The sequence below is a fragment of the Callithrix jacchus genome, chromosome 11 (assembly GCF_049354715.1).
Source record: "Callithrix jacchus isolate 240 chromosome 11, calJac240_pri, whole genome shotgun sequence".
Taxonomy (NCBI): Eukaryota; Metazoa; Chordata; class Mammalia; order Primates; family Cebidae; genus Callithrix; species Callithrix jacchus.
The window spans coordinates 54,975,236-54,988,699 of record NC_133512.1 but is presented as its reverse complement, the minus strand read 5'-3'; the positions used below and the strand labels follow the sequence as shown (position 1 = coordinate 54,988,699).

At 35.2% G+C, this 13,464-nt stretch overlaps 2 protein-coding genes across 13 annotated transcripts in view; one reads left to right on the top strand and one right to left on the bottom strand.

The window, feature by feature from the left end:
* SGCE (sarcoglycan epsilon) overlaps positions 1–13,464 on the bottom strand; it is a 75,938-nt gene that overhangs the window by 26,476 nt on the left and 35,998 nt on the right. For all 12 annotated transcript variants that reach the window (XM_009002419.5, XM_009002421.5, XM_009002420.5 and 9 more), the window contains one exon: positions 10,562–10,760. In XM_009002419.5, coding sequence (XP_009000667.1) covers positions 10,562–10,760 — 199 coding nt within the window. The remainder of the gene's footprint in view (positions 1–10,561; positions 10,761–13,464) is intronic.
* CASD1 (CAS1 domain sialic acid O acetyltransferase 1) overlaps positions 1–13,464 on the top strand; it is a 135,905-nt gene that overhangs the window by 109,419 nt on the left and 13,022 nt on the right. The gene's annotated exons all lie outside the window — the stretch shown is intronic.

The following is a 13,464-nucleotide window of genomic DNA, read 5'->3' as shown; positions in this document are numbered from 1 at the left end:
ACAGCTTCTGCACGGCAAAAGAAACAGTCACTAGAGTGAATCGGCAACCAACAGAATGGGAAAAAATTTTTGCAGTTTACCCATCTGACAAAGGGCTGATATCCAGAATTTACAAAGAACTCAAACAGATTTACAGGAAAAAAACAAACAAGCCCATTCAAAATTGGGCCAAGTATATGAACAGACACTTTACGAAAGAAGACATATATGAGGCCAACAATCATATGAAAAAATGCTCATCGTCACTGGTCATCAGAGAAATGCAAATCAAAACCACATTGAGATACCATCTCACGCCAGTTAGAATGGCGATCATTAAAAAATCTGGAGACAACAGATGCTGGAGAGGATGTGGAGAAAAAGGAACACTTTTACACTGTTGGTGGGAGTGTAAATTAGTTCAACCATTGTGGAAGACAGTGTGGCGATTCCTCAAGGCCTTAGAAATAGAAATTCCATTTGACCCAGCAATCCCATTACTGGGTATATATCCAAAGGACTATAAATCGTTCTACTATAAGGACACATGCACACGAATGTTCATTGCAGCACTGTTTACAATAGCAAAGACCTGGAATCAACCCAAATGCCCATTGATGATAGACTGGATTGGGAAAGTGTGGCACATAAACACTATGGAATATTATGCAGCAATCAGAAATGATGAGTTTGTGTCGTTTGTAGGGACATGGATGAATCTGGAGAACATCATTCTCAGCCAACTGACACAAGAACAGAAAATGAAACACCGCATATTCTCACTCATAGGCGGGTGATGAAAAATGAGAACACATGGACACATGGAGGGGAGTATTAAACACTGGGGTCTATTGGGGGAAAGGGGAGGGCCAGCAGGAGGGGTAGCTGGGGAGGGATAGCCTGGGGAGAAATGCCAAATGTGGGTGAAGGGGAGAAAGGAAGCAAAACACACTGCCATGTGTGTACCTATGCAACTGTCTTGCATGTTCTGCACATGTACCCCCAAACCTAAAATGCAATAAAAAATTTTTTAAAAAATGAATCTGGACACATAATCCCTTCACAAAAATTAACTCAAATGGATTACAGATCTACATGTAAAATGCAAAACTATGAAAATCCTAAAAGATAATAAAGGAGAAAATCAAGATGATCTCGAATTTGACGACTATTTAGTTACAACACCAAAGGTACAATCCATGAAAGAAAGAATTGACAAGGTGGACTTCATTAAAATTAAAATTTTCTGTTCTGAAAAAGACATTGTCAATAATACAAAAAGCCACAGACTAGAAGAAAATATTTGCAAAATGCCTATCTGATAAAGGACTGTTATCCAAAATATACAAAGAACTCTTAAAATATTAGACAACAAACAGTCTGATTAAAAATAGGCCCAAGGCTCAGTACAGTGGCTCAAGCTTGTAATTTCAGTACTTTGGGAGGCGAATGAAGGTGGGCAGATCACGTGAGGCCAGGAGGTTTGAGACCAGCCTGGCCAACATGGCAAAACCCTGTCTCTACTGAAAATACAAAAATTAGTCAGGTGTGCTGGCATGATCCTGTAGTCTCAGCTACTCGACTTGGGAGGCTGAGGCATGAGAACTGCTTGAACCCAGGAAGTGGAGGTTGCAGTGAGCCATGATTGTACCCCTGCACTCCAACCTTCACAACACAGTAACACTCTGTCTGAAAAAAGAAAAAAAAAAGCCAGAGACCTTAACAGACACCTCATAATAGAAGATATACTCATGGTAAACATGTATACGAAAAGATGCTCCACTTTACGTGTCATCAGGGAAAGACAAATTAAAACAGTGAGATATACAATACACAGATTGGCCAAAATCCAGAACAGTGGCAATATCAAATGTTGGCAAGGATATGGAGCAATAGCAACTTTCATTCATTGCTGGTGGGAATGCAAGATGGTGCAGCCAATTTGGAAGACAATTTGGCAGTTTCTTACAGAACAACATACTTTTACCATATGCTCCAGCTATCACTCTCCCTGGCCTTTTCCCAAAGGAGTTAAAGACTTACTTACACACAAAAGCCTGCATGTGGATATCTATAGAAGCTTTGTTTATAACTGCCAAAAAGTGGGGCAACCAAGAAGTCCTCCAGTAAGAGAATGATAATTAAACTGTGGTACATTCCAGAAAATGGAATATTATTCAGTGCTAAAAAAGGAATAAGCTATCAAGCCATAAAAAGATATGGAAGAAACTTAAAAGCATATTACTAAGTGAAATAAGCCAATATAGAAAGGCTACAGACTATATGATTCCTATTATATGACTTTCTGGGGGAAAAAAAGCCACTATGAAGACAATAAAAACATTGATGGTTGCCAGAAGTTGTGGAGAAGGAGGGATGAACAGGTGGAACACAGCTGACTTTTGGAGCAGTGAAACTACTCTATATGACACTATAATGGTAAAAACATGTCATTATAAATTTGTCCAAACCTACAGAATATATTCTACCAACAGTGACACCTAATGTAAATTAGGGACTTCGGGTGATAATGATTTGTCAATGTAGATTCATCAATTGTAATAAATGTACCACTCTGATGAGGGATGCTGATAATGGGGGAGGCTGTGCAAAAGAAATATCCGCACCTTAATTTTTCTATAAACCTAAAAATTCTCTAAAAAATAGTATATGCACAAAAAAATCAAAGACTTAAATGTAAGAGCTAAAACTATTAAACTCTGAGAAGAAAATAGGTATAAATATGACATTGGATTAGACAATGATTTTTAAAATATGACACCAAAAGCTCCAGCAGTAGCAGAAAAAAAAGTAGATGAGTTGAACTCTATCAAAATTTTAAAGTTCTCTGCTTCAAAGAACACCATTAAGAAAAGTGAAGACAACTCATGGAAGAGGAGAAAATATCTGCAAATCATATATTTAATAAAGGACTTGTATATAGAACATATAAAGGATTCTTATAACTTAATCAAAAGACAAATAATTCAATTGAAAATGGCAAAGGATATGAATAGACATATTTCCAAAAATGATGTATGGATATCTGATAGCCATATGAAAAGATGCTCAACATCACTGGTCATCAGCAAAATAGAAATCAAAACCACAATGAGATACCACTTCACTTTCATTAGAATGGCTATAATCAAAAAGGCAGATAATAGCTAGTGCTGGTGAAGATGTAGAGAAGTTGCAACTCTCCTATTTTGCTGGTGGAAATGTATAGTGGTGCATCTGCTTTGGAAAACAGTCTGGCAATTCCTCAATATGTTAAATACAGAGTTAATATAGGACCCAGCAACTCCATTCCTAGGGATATACTCAAGAAAAATAAAAATATATGTCTACAGAAAGACTTGTACATGAATGTTCACAATGGCATCGTAATATTCAAAAAGTAAAAACAATCCAAATGCTCAACTTATAAATGGATAAAAAAAGATGGCATATCCATAAAATATATTATTACACAATTAAAAATGAAATACTAATTTATTCTACAACATAGATGAAACTTGAAAATGTTCTACAAAGTGAAAAAAGCGAGTAACAGACGAGTATATATTATATAATTCCATTTATACAAAATGTCCAGAATAGGCATATTTATAGAGATAGCAAGTATATTAGTGGTTGCCTAGAGGTGGGGGTGGTGGTAAGTGACTTCTAATGGGTGTGTGGTGTTGGGATAGTAACAACTTTCTAAAATTGATTATAATAATGATTGCATGACTTTGTGAATTTACTAAAAATCACAATTTAAAATTGTGCATTTTAGATAGATGCATTGTATGTGAATTATATCTCAATAAAGCTGTTATTTTTAAAAAATGAAAGAAAAGTACAGCACAAAAGTTAAAACTTATGTAAATGTAAATATAAAGTCATGACCAAGCCTGAGTTGACAACTATGTTCCCGAGTATGTTCACACAAATTCATTTGCTCTTCACATCAAATTTATATTAGAATTTTAGACTCATTTGAAAGACTATTTTAAAAAAAAAAAAAACCTATTGTACCTTTGGGAAACAAATAGTAAATAATGGACTAAAATAAAAGATCAAATTTAAAATTTAGAACAAAAGTAGATATAAAAAACCACTGGTATTTAGATGATCAGTGGATATAAACATATTCAATTTAAAACAAGTTATTACTTTTAAGACTCACATACGCTCAACTTCTATCCTCTTATTAACTACCAAGCCAACACCATAGTTTTCCTTGATAATTGTGAAATATATGTGTAAGGACAGAGACAAAATAAATATTTCTTACAACTTTTAATGCCCCTCTTGTTTAGATAAGACATTGATTTGCATTTGCAATTAGTAAGATTTTAAATTAATTCCTTTCAAGATAATATAAATGGGCATAAGAGATTGTCATGCCCATGTATTTTTTTCTTAAATTATAAAAGCAATATAAAAACGTTATAGAAAATATGAGATATAAAAACAAAACTGATTTGTATTGCCAAGAAAACTATTTTCATTTTCCAATGTACCTTGCAGAATATTTTTCAAATGCATATATTTTCATCTAATCACAATAATCTCTAAAATATAATTTTGTATCCTGCTTTTTCATTTACTGCATCATAAGCATATTCCACATTGTAGTCTTTGTAATTATAGCTTTATGGTAATATAATTTTTTAAGTACACATGGTTTATTCCATAATTATTTCAGAGTTGGAAAACTAAGTTGCTTCCAATTTTTTGATGTTATAAATAATATTGCAAAGACTATATGCATATTCTTTAATGTGACTATCCTAAAAGACAGGTCTAGAAGTGGACACATTTTTATGACAGTTGATACATACTGCAAATTACTTTCATCTCTACTTGGATGATCCATAAGCTTTTCAAACTTAATACATTCCAAACGGAGCTCATCATTACCCCACCCCACCTCCACCTGTTCCTCCATCTTCTCTCTCAGTGATTGACATCCCCAAATGCTCAAGTCATGAACTCAAGCACCATCATCTTTGACTCTTCTCTTCTCTCCACATATTCAATCCATCATCATTCTCTGACATTTACCCTGAAATAACTCTCATACACACCTGTCCACTTTGTTTTATCCCACAGCTACAACTGTAGATCTGGTTACCATCACCTTCCACAGGGAGTAAAGGAATAGCCCCTTAATGATTCTCTTTGAACCCAGTCTTTGCCACTGTCTTCAGGTAGCCTATTGGCTAAATGAACGCATGAATGAAAAGAATTATACCAGTTTAAAAGCAAACAGAACACAAATGTCATGCTCAAAAGCAGTAGATATTGGATTTGTCTCATAATATGTCTCATAACAAATTTTTTAATACACGTTTTTTAAAAAGTAAATTTTTGGCTTCTTTTGTAGAACCACTAAGTTTGAACATGCTGGCTTTTAAAAATATGTAATTGTCTGAGTTCATGTGTAATAATAATAACTACACTACACATTCTAAAATTATGTTTTTCATAATCCATTTTTCTTTCAGCTAGTTTTTGATATGTCAAAATTTAAAATTTGTATGAAGTGAAATGAGAATGATCTTTATCTTTATGACCCTAGCACATGTTTTCAAAATTTCAAATGCATGTAAACAGATGAGACAGGAGGCTATTATCAAGTACAAGGCTCTCAATGAATGCTAACAAAATCTGGTACTTCAAAATATTAGGGACTGGAGTACACTAGATAGAGTTGTTTCTTGTGAAGAATTTTTTTCTTCCAATTTGAACAACTGAATTTCCCTTCTTTAAGGTAAAATGCATTTATTGCATTTTAGATTTATAATGTAAAGAAACAAGTAATAGTAAATAATTTAAGTCAAAATTCTGCCTTTTAGCAATAGCCAAATAAATGGATCTGATGATTGCATTTTTTCCTAATTGTCCAATTAATGAATATATGTTGTTATTTTATGTGTATAGAAGAAAAAAGACCATTTAGAGAAAAATGTGTCCATATATATTACATGTTGCCTGGAAACTGCTGAGCTCTCAAAAGCAGCAGCACTGCACTTCCTGCCTTTTCCCCCACCCCACTTTTTTTATGTACATATCTGCAATAATCAATCAAAAAATAAGATGAAAAATAAAGAATGAAAGATGTATGGGATTATAGTAAAACACATATAAAAAAATGAAAAAGTCACCCAAAATTAGGAAAACATTGAAAACTTGACAGGACTAATAATTCTGTTGCAAACCAGAGCACTGCATTTGGCACTGAATTTTCTTGTACCCAAATTGAAATAAACACACACACACACACACACACACACACAGTAAATGTCACGGTTCTCATCATTAGAGAGGGTAAAGCATGACTATTCCTTAAGAGACCCAAATGTTTAGTGGCACTAAATTCTAAAAGAATTTTTTTGTGTGCTCATGTTCCTCTTGTTCATGTTTGTCTGGCAGGGGAAAATGGATGATATTGGGTCCCCTAAAATCCCAGCACCTATATCCACACAGCATTTCCTCCTTTCAGTCTTCCTTATTCTACAAGTGTGATCTCTCTAAAACAAAAACCTAAGTATCAATCATTTTCTGCACAGGGCCCTAATGCTTCAGGATAAAATCTAAATAACTTTTCCCAGACGACAAGGTCTTAGATGGTCTGGTCTTTGCCCCTTTCATAACTCACTTCTGGATCTCTTTCTCCATTTCCACACTAAGTAGATTTCTGAATCCACCATGCTCTCTCCTACTTAAGGGACTCGCCCAAGCCCTTTCCCATGCAGCATTTCCATTTCTCTTTTTCTCAGGAGGCTAATTTGTACTCATATTTTCAACTTAGATCAGGCTTCATCTCCTTTATAAAGCTTTTCCAGGGATAGCCCTGTAGTGAGAGAGGAGCTCTCTCTGTGATACCTCAATTGTGGTACTTAAAACCACAACTGTGGTTCTGATATTAATTATCTGATTATTTGTCTACTCCCAGTAGATTGCAACCTAGATTGTGTTTTTAAAATCACTGTACTCCAGAAACTAATAAAATATTCTCCCATTAAAAAAATACTGAATAAACCTTAAACTATGAAAGAAAAAATGATAGAACTCAGAAGAGTAAATATTAAACATATAGTCACATTGACTTCATTTGTTTTTTTGTTATAAAAATGGACTCATAAAGGTTTCCAAGTTTAGTTTATTAAAGGCACTTTTGACAATTCCTGTATCACCACTGTTCAATAAAAGAAAAGATATTTCTTCCAAAATTACAAAAGGGACATCATTTAAGAATAAAGGGCAATTCGGTAAGTTACCATAGATGGAGACAATTTTAGAACTCTACTGAAATTGGCCCAGGATCATGACTTTCTATTGGACCAATATTGGGCAGCCATTGACTTTCATTCTTTTCTTCAAGTATAACTTCTCACTGAGGCCTCTGACATACAGCAAAAATCAGACAATCAGAAGGAGTACTTTGTGAGATGGTCTAGAGAATAAACTAGGATTCTCTGTTATTGACTGATGCTAGATCCACATGCTTTGGTAACCAGAGGAAATAGTGGTAAGTTTGACAATCTCTTAGGAAAAGTGATTATATTCTTTAATCCTCACACCCCATCATTCCCTTCATAGCCACCATTTACACTACATCACTCGCCCGTAGTTGGCAGCCATGACATGCCTGGAATGAAATACGAACCTGCTCTTCTTTCCACCAGCTTTATCCCAGGCTAAATACAACCATGAGTCCTTAGCCTCTGGCTCAGCATCAGGAGCAAAAGTAGCACCAAGACCATGACCAGAGACAGCACAGTTACCCTGGGGTTATGGGTCTGGCAAATGAAAATGAATCTTTTCAGAGGGCTCAGCCTTCCTTTGCAGGAGCTTACATACTTTGAAGTAAATCTTTATAATCATTTTCTGTTTGATTTAGAAGTTTGAAAGCTGACAGTGAGTTCTGCAGAGAATAAAAAACAAATGCTCATCAAGAAGGATGAGGAGTCAAGATGCTGCAGGTTGGGCTCTTGGGGATGGACATTTAATGACACTTTAGGCAGTAGAAGGGTAGTAGATTTACTCTGAGGATCTACTAATGAGGGCTACTCTTGGTTATCTGCTGTTCAGGAAATCATTTCATGGAGATCTTTTTTAAAATTTAAATCTGAGACTATAACTTATGCTAAGTATTAAATTAAACAGAACACATTTATTAGGTGCTTAGTTAATACTTCTGAAGTGTATGAATATATTTTTTAAGAAAACATTTTAAAAGGGATATAATTCCTTAGCTAGCTCTGACCCTACTTCTTGATCTTTTCAGTATTTCATTTTTAAAGGATTTATAGAACCTGATATTTTCAAAAGAAAATACAGAGAAAGTGAATTAAAAATCATAATATACACCATTAAAAAGGAAAGAAAGTACTAGTTAAGCAGTACTTTGAAATAAACACACACACACACACACACACACACACACACACACAGTAAATGTCACGGTTCTCATCATTAGAGAGGGTTTAAGGCAGCAGGGCTAAAAAACTGTTTCTATTGCCATGCTATTATATAACTACTAAAGAAAACTTGCAAAATCATTTGCAGGGACAAACTTTTCAAATTATAACTCAAGTAGGATTTTATTTTACGAGTGTTTGCACAGGGACATTGGAGTAATAGAGTTGGCATTGTGTACAATTTATAGAAATGCTATTTTAAAAGACTCCTCATATGAATATTTTGTAAAGGTTAAGGCTTAACATTAAATTAAAACTCATGGAAAGCATTTCTGGTTGGGAAGGGATCTGAGACAAGAGTCCAAATAAATGCCACAGGACTGATTCTCTCAAATATCTGACAGCATGTGCCACCCTCTAGCAGGTGTTGGGGGTCAGTCAGTTAGTGATTGAATTCTCAAACAAGTACTTGTAGGACAAAAATTCTGTTCTTAATATAGAGTTACATGCTCAGGCCCAGCCCTAGGCCCAAAGAATCAGTCTCTAGAGGGAATCAAAGGCCAGGAACCTATCTATATTTTTAGTAATGTTCTATTGGCAATTCTCAGGCTAGACAACGTTGGAAAGCAGTGCTTTAGGTCACAGTTTGGTTTAGGAAGTTGCTTGGTTCAATTTAGTTTAGTTCAGGTTCTAAAAGTACCTCAACAAGTGGGACCTGCACTACTAATTGAAGAAAAAGTGAGACCAGAATAAAGCACAACAATGAAAAACTCTACCAATGCCTTGTTTTTGTGCTGTTTCCTCCAACATTTTTTTGGTTATTGTTTTAATAATTGTGGAACACACTACCTTAAGAAAACTGTTTTAAAACCTCCATATTTGGAGAAATGCCTTTAGAGAAGATACCCTCCTTCATCTCATTCCACGGTTCTACTTTAATTACTTTATAAGAAAGAGAACCATGTTGTAACAATGAAGTGAAAATTTAAGCTCTAGAATTATGTTTTCATATGGAAAGCCAACAGCACATAGACAAGAAGTAAAGCAACCATTTTCCTCAAAGGACTTGTATGCCTGACTGACTTGAAAATCCATTGCTATATACAGAAGATAAAATTTAATTCTGAAATTTTTAAGTTGGATTTTATAGCTCACTGCTTTTCCCCATTTGATTGTTACCTAACTGCATCCATGTTTATTTGTGATATTTTTCCTTATTTCCAACATAGTTCTCCTTTAAAGATATCCTTAAATTTAATTCTTCCTGACCCAGATATTCTAGCTAATTCCAGATATCACCTGTATAATAGTGTTTCCAGGATTATGGGTTAAGGAGAAGTTGAAAGGGAAATATGCTATGCAAAATGTGATTTATTCCACAGACTGTACTTTTATAGGATTGAGAGAGAAAAAGCAAATCTGCCTCAACCTACAGATTAAAAATTAAAAATCAAAGTTTGTCTTGATAATAACTTTACCCAGGCAGGATTGTTTCTTGACCTCCACAAGGACAGAAGTCATGCTTTCTATCTGCACGGCTTGAGAACTGACAAAATCACTTTCAAATACATTATCTCGCTTAATCATTAAAACAACTCTGAGGAAGAATATCATCTCTACAGGATGGGATGAGGAAGTTGAGGCACAGAGGAGATCAGGGTTTGCCCGGTGTCACCCAGCTTGAGTGACAAGGTCAGGCTTTAGGCCTTTGTGTCACAGGAATGGGTTTCAAATCCACTCCAGCCATCAGTCACCAACACTTGGTGGAAAGAATGTTAAAGACGAAGAAATAGTTTCCTAGAATAAAGTTACAGCAGTCTGCGCATCCCTCTGCGGCTAATAACTGGGACGTCCATTTCCTTTGAAATTGGTGGCCCTAAATAATCAGCTTCTTTATGGAAGGTACAAAAGACTTAGTGCTATAAGTTATGATGCTGATCCTCATCTACAATCAGATTTCCCAGACCAGGAACTTGAGATATAAAGAATCATTAACACAACATCTTTGTCAATATAGAAAATTACTAGTATGCGCATATCTTTATAATATCTATTTCTTATTAAAAAGAAAAATGCAATAGGCCATCTTCCATCTATAATCAGTTTGATAAGATTACCATATTTAAAAATCTATATTTAAGGCAATGAGATAAAGGTCTGCTTACCCCTCCTTCAGGTTGTTAATGGGAAGTGGCACCCTGCCGCCCCTGTCTAGGGCCGATGTGATGTTTATGGCGTTCAGTCGCTCCGGCTGCCACACATTTTTCACTGCCCCAAGAAAGTCTCCAAGAACCTCACTGGCCAACATTTCTTCTACATTCATATTCTTAATGAAGAATTCTGCTTGATATGGCAATGGGAAGTCTAATTTTGGTGAAAAAGGATATGCATATCTTTAGTGAAGCAGTCTTTTAAAAGGGAAACAAAAGAACAATTTGCGATGTGTTGAATTCTGTCATAATCCTGGCACCAGGGAGTAATATTAATACGGACTTTAAAGGCTTTCTGTATAACAGAGGATGTATCTAAAAACATAACAGACATTAGACACAGAACTTTATCTACAATATAATAAAATCCAAGGCTCACCAGAGGCTCATCAGGGCAATTTATAATTCTAGAATTTGGCCAAAAGAAATAAGAAAAGTTAAATTTGTATTTTAAATTTACATTACTGATCTTTTGGGGAGCATGCCAAAATACTGCTTTTTTCTAAAATAAATATCAATTATATATCAATAAGAATTCTAAAGACCAGAACAATTTCAGTTTTTAATCACACTATAATTAAATATTCTAAAACAATTATAAAGTTCTCATGTAATTCCACTTCACATTGTTGGAGATTTAATGTTTTTTCTTCCCCAATGTGTCATCAAAATTTCCCTCTAAATATTTCATAATTAACTTTGTTTTTTTATTTGAGATGGAGTCTCACTCTGTCATCCAGGCTAGAGTACAGTGGTGTGATCTCAGCTCACTGCAAACTCCGCCTCCTGGGTTCAAGTAATTCTCCTGCCTCAGCCTCCCGAGTAGCTGGGACTACAGGCTTGCACCACCACACCCAGGTAACTTTCGTATTTTTTAGTAGAGATGGGGTTTCACCATATTGGACAGACTGGTCTCGAACTTGCGATTCATCTGCCTCAGTCTCCCAAAGAGTTGGGATTACAGGCATGAGCCACTGTACCTGTACCTGGCCCACAAGTAACATTGTTGAACAACCCCTTGTCAAATTCAGATTATCAATATAAGAAACTAAAAAAATGTAATTTGTAAGTCAAATGCTACTATTCAATTACAAATCATCACTCTATATTCTAATAGAGAACATGCTTAAGATAAAGAATAGCTTTCTGTTTATTTAATAATATTTCTGTAAGAATAAAGGTTAATTTTTAAAATATATTTACTATGAGGCAGGCCAAGGTAGGGGACTTAGGTGAATTACAAACTTTAATTCTCACAACAAGACGGTGAGTAGCTGCTTATATTTTTCTCTATACTTTCATATGTGAAAGCTTATCTTTAGAGTGGTCCAGAAGCTTATCTCATAATGTGAACTTACCTTATATGATTTTTATCTATGCTAAAAGAGACTACATATATAAAGTGCTCAGAAGAGCTCCCAACACATAGCAGCATATAAAATATTAAACGTTAGCTCTTATTATGATAATATGAAAAGGTTGAGTATCTGAATTTGTACTTTAAAAGGACAAGAAAATGTTTCTGGATGCTACATAGATTTAAAGTCCCCAGTAGTAATTACACTATGTATATCCTCTCATTTATTTCAATAAAATTCATGTATCTGTAAAATATTCCACTTCAATTTAATGAACAAAAAATAAAAATTACATTAAGTACTTGATATCTTGATTAACTTATTTCTTATGAAGCATCTTTGATATTAAAGAACATCTGATGCCTGAGATGAAGTCAGGGAAGAAACTATGACTTGAGAATTTTCAACAGAGTTTTCTAGAGTGTGGTCATCACATTCTGAAGATTTAGTTTTTCAAAGCCCAATCATAGAAAGTTATCTACTTATCTTCTACATTGTCACATGTTCTGCTTATGATTTTGTTAGATTTGCTTAATGTATAGCCCATCTGCAATCTAAAATGTATTTATTCTCATTTATGCAAATAAATTTCCTGTTTTATACAGATATACTTCCTGTTTTATACAGATAATTAATAGCTTAATCATGCTAGGTTTAGCCACATACCTAGAAACAGTCATGAAGAAATACGTTATGAAGAAGTTTCTTGGCAATAAATATTTATAAATAGTATCAAATACAGATTTTGAATATGCCAGAATTCTAAAATCTATTCATTTCATTCAATGTTTTCACATCCAGTTTCCTTAAAAAGTGTGTAAAACTTTTTTCTTATGATCAGTGTTACATTTTGGAGAACTGTTATCTGACTTTTCCTGTTCCATTTGACCCCGCTTCATGGCTCCTTTGCTAAGACCCGCTGCAAAGCCTGTGGTTGCCACCAGACCCCTCAGAGGCTCCGAGCTGGGCAGCTGCCTACTGTCTACCCATCCAAGAGCTGCTGCCAGGCTTCCCAGAGATGAGTCACAGCAGCTTTCTAACTCTGGGGAAATCCCATGCCTGCTATATTTGGAAATCACAGAGGCCAAGAGAACAGTAGGCCAACAGATTGGTGGCAGGCCTCAGAGGCGCCAAACCCAATTTAGAGAATCACTTTATGTACTCTCCTTGAGCTTCATGCTGTGTGAGTCTACACGACTAATTTCCCATTAGGTCTCTCAGAACAGGAGACAGCTGGGCAAGGAGTTGAACAGAGCATGATTACCCTGATATACAACTTTTGTTATTTCTTCTCCCAAATCTTATCTGGGATAAATAACATGAGTGTAGGCCATGCTCAAAGATGTACACCCCACTGCACATACACATTTCTGTCTAGACCAGCAAGGACAAATGGATGGATTTTACTGCAGTGGTTCAAATAGGTTTCGGCCACGAACCCTACATAAAAAGCAGAGGAACAAGCACTGCCTGAGGTAAAGGTGGAGCTTTCTAAAACCT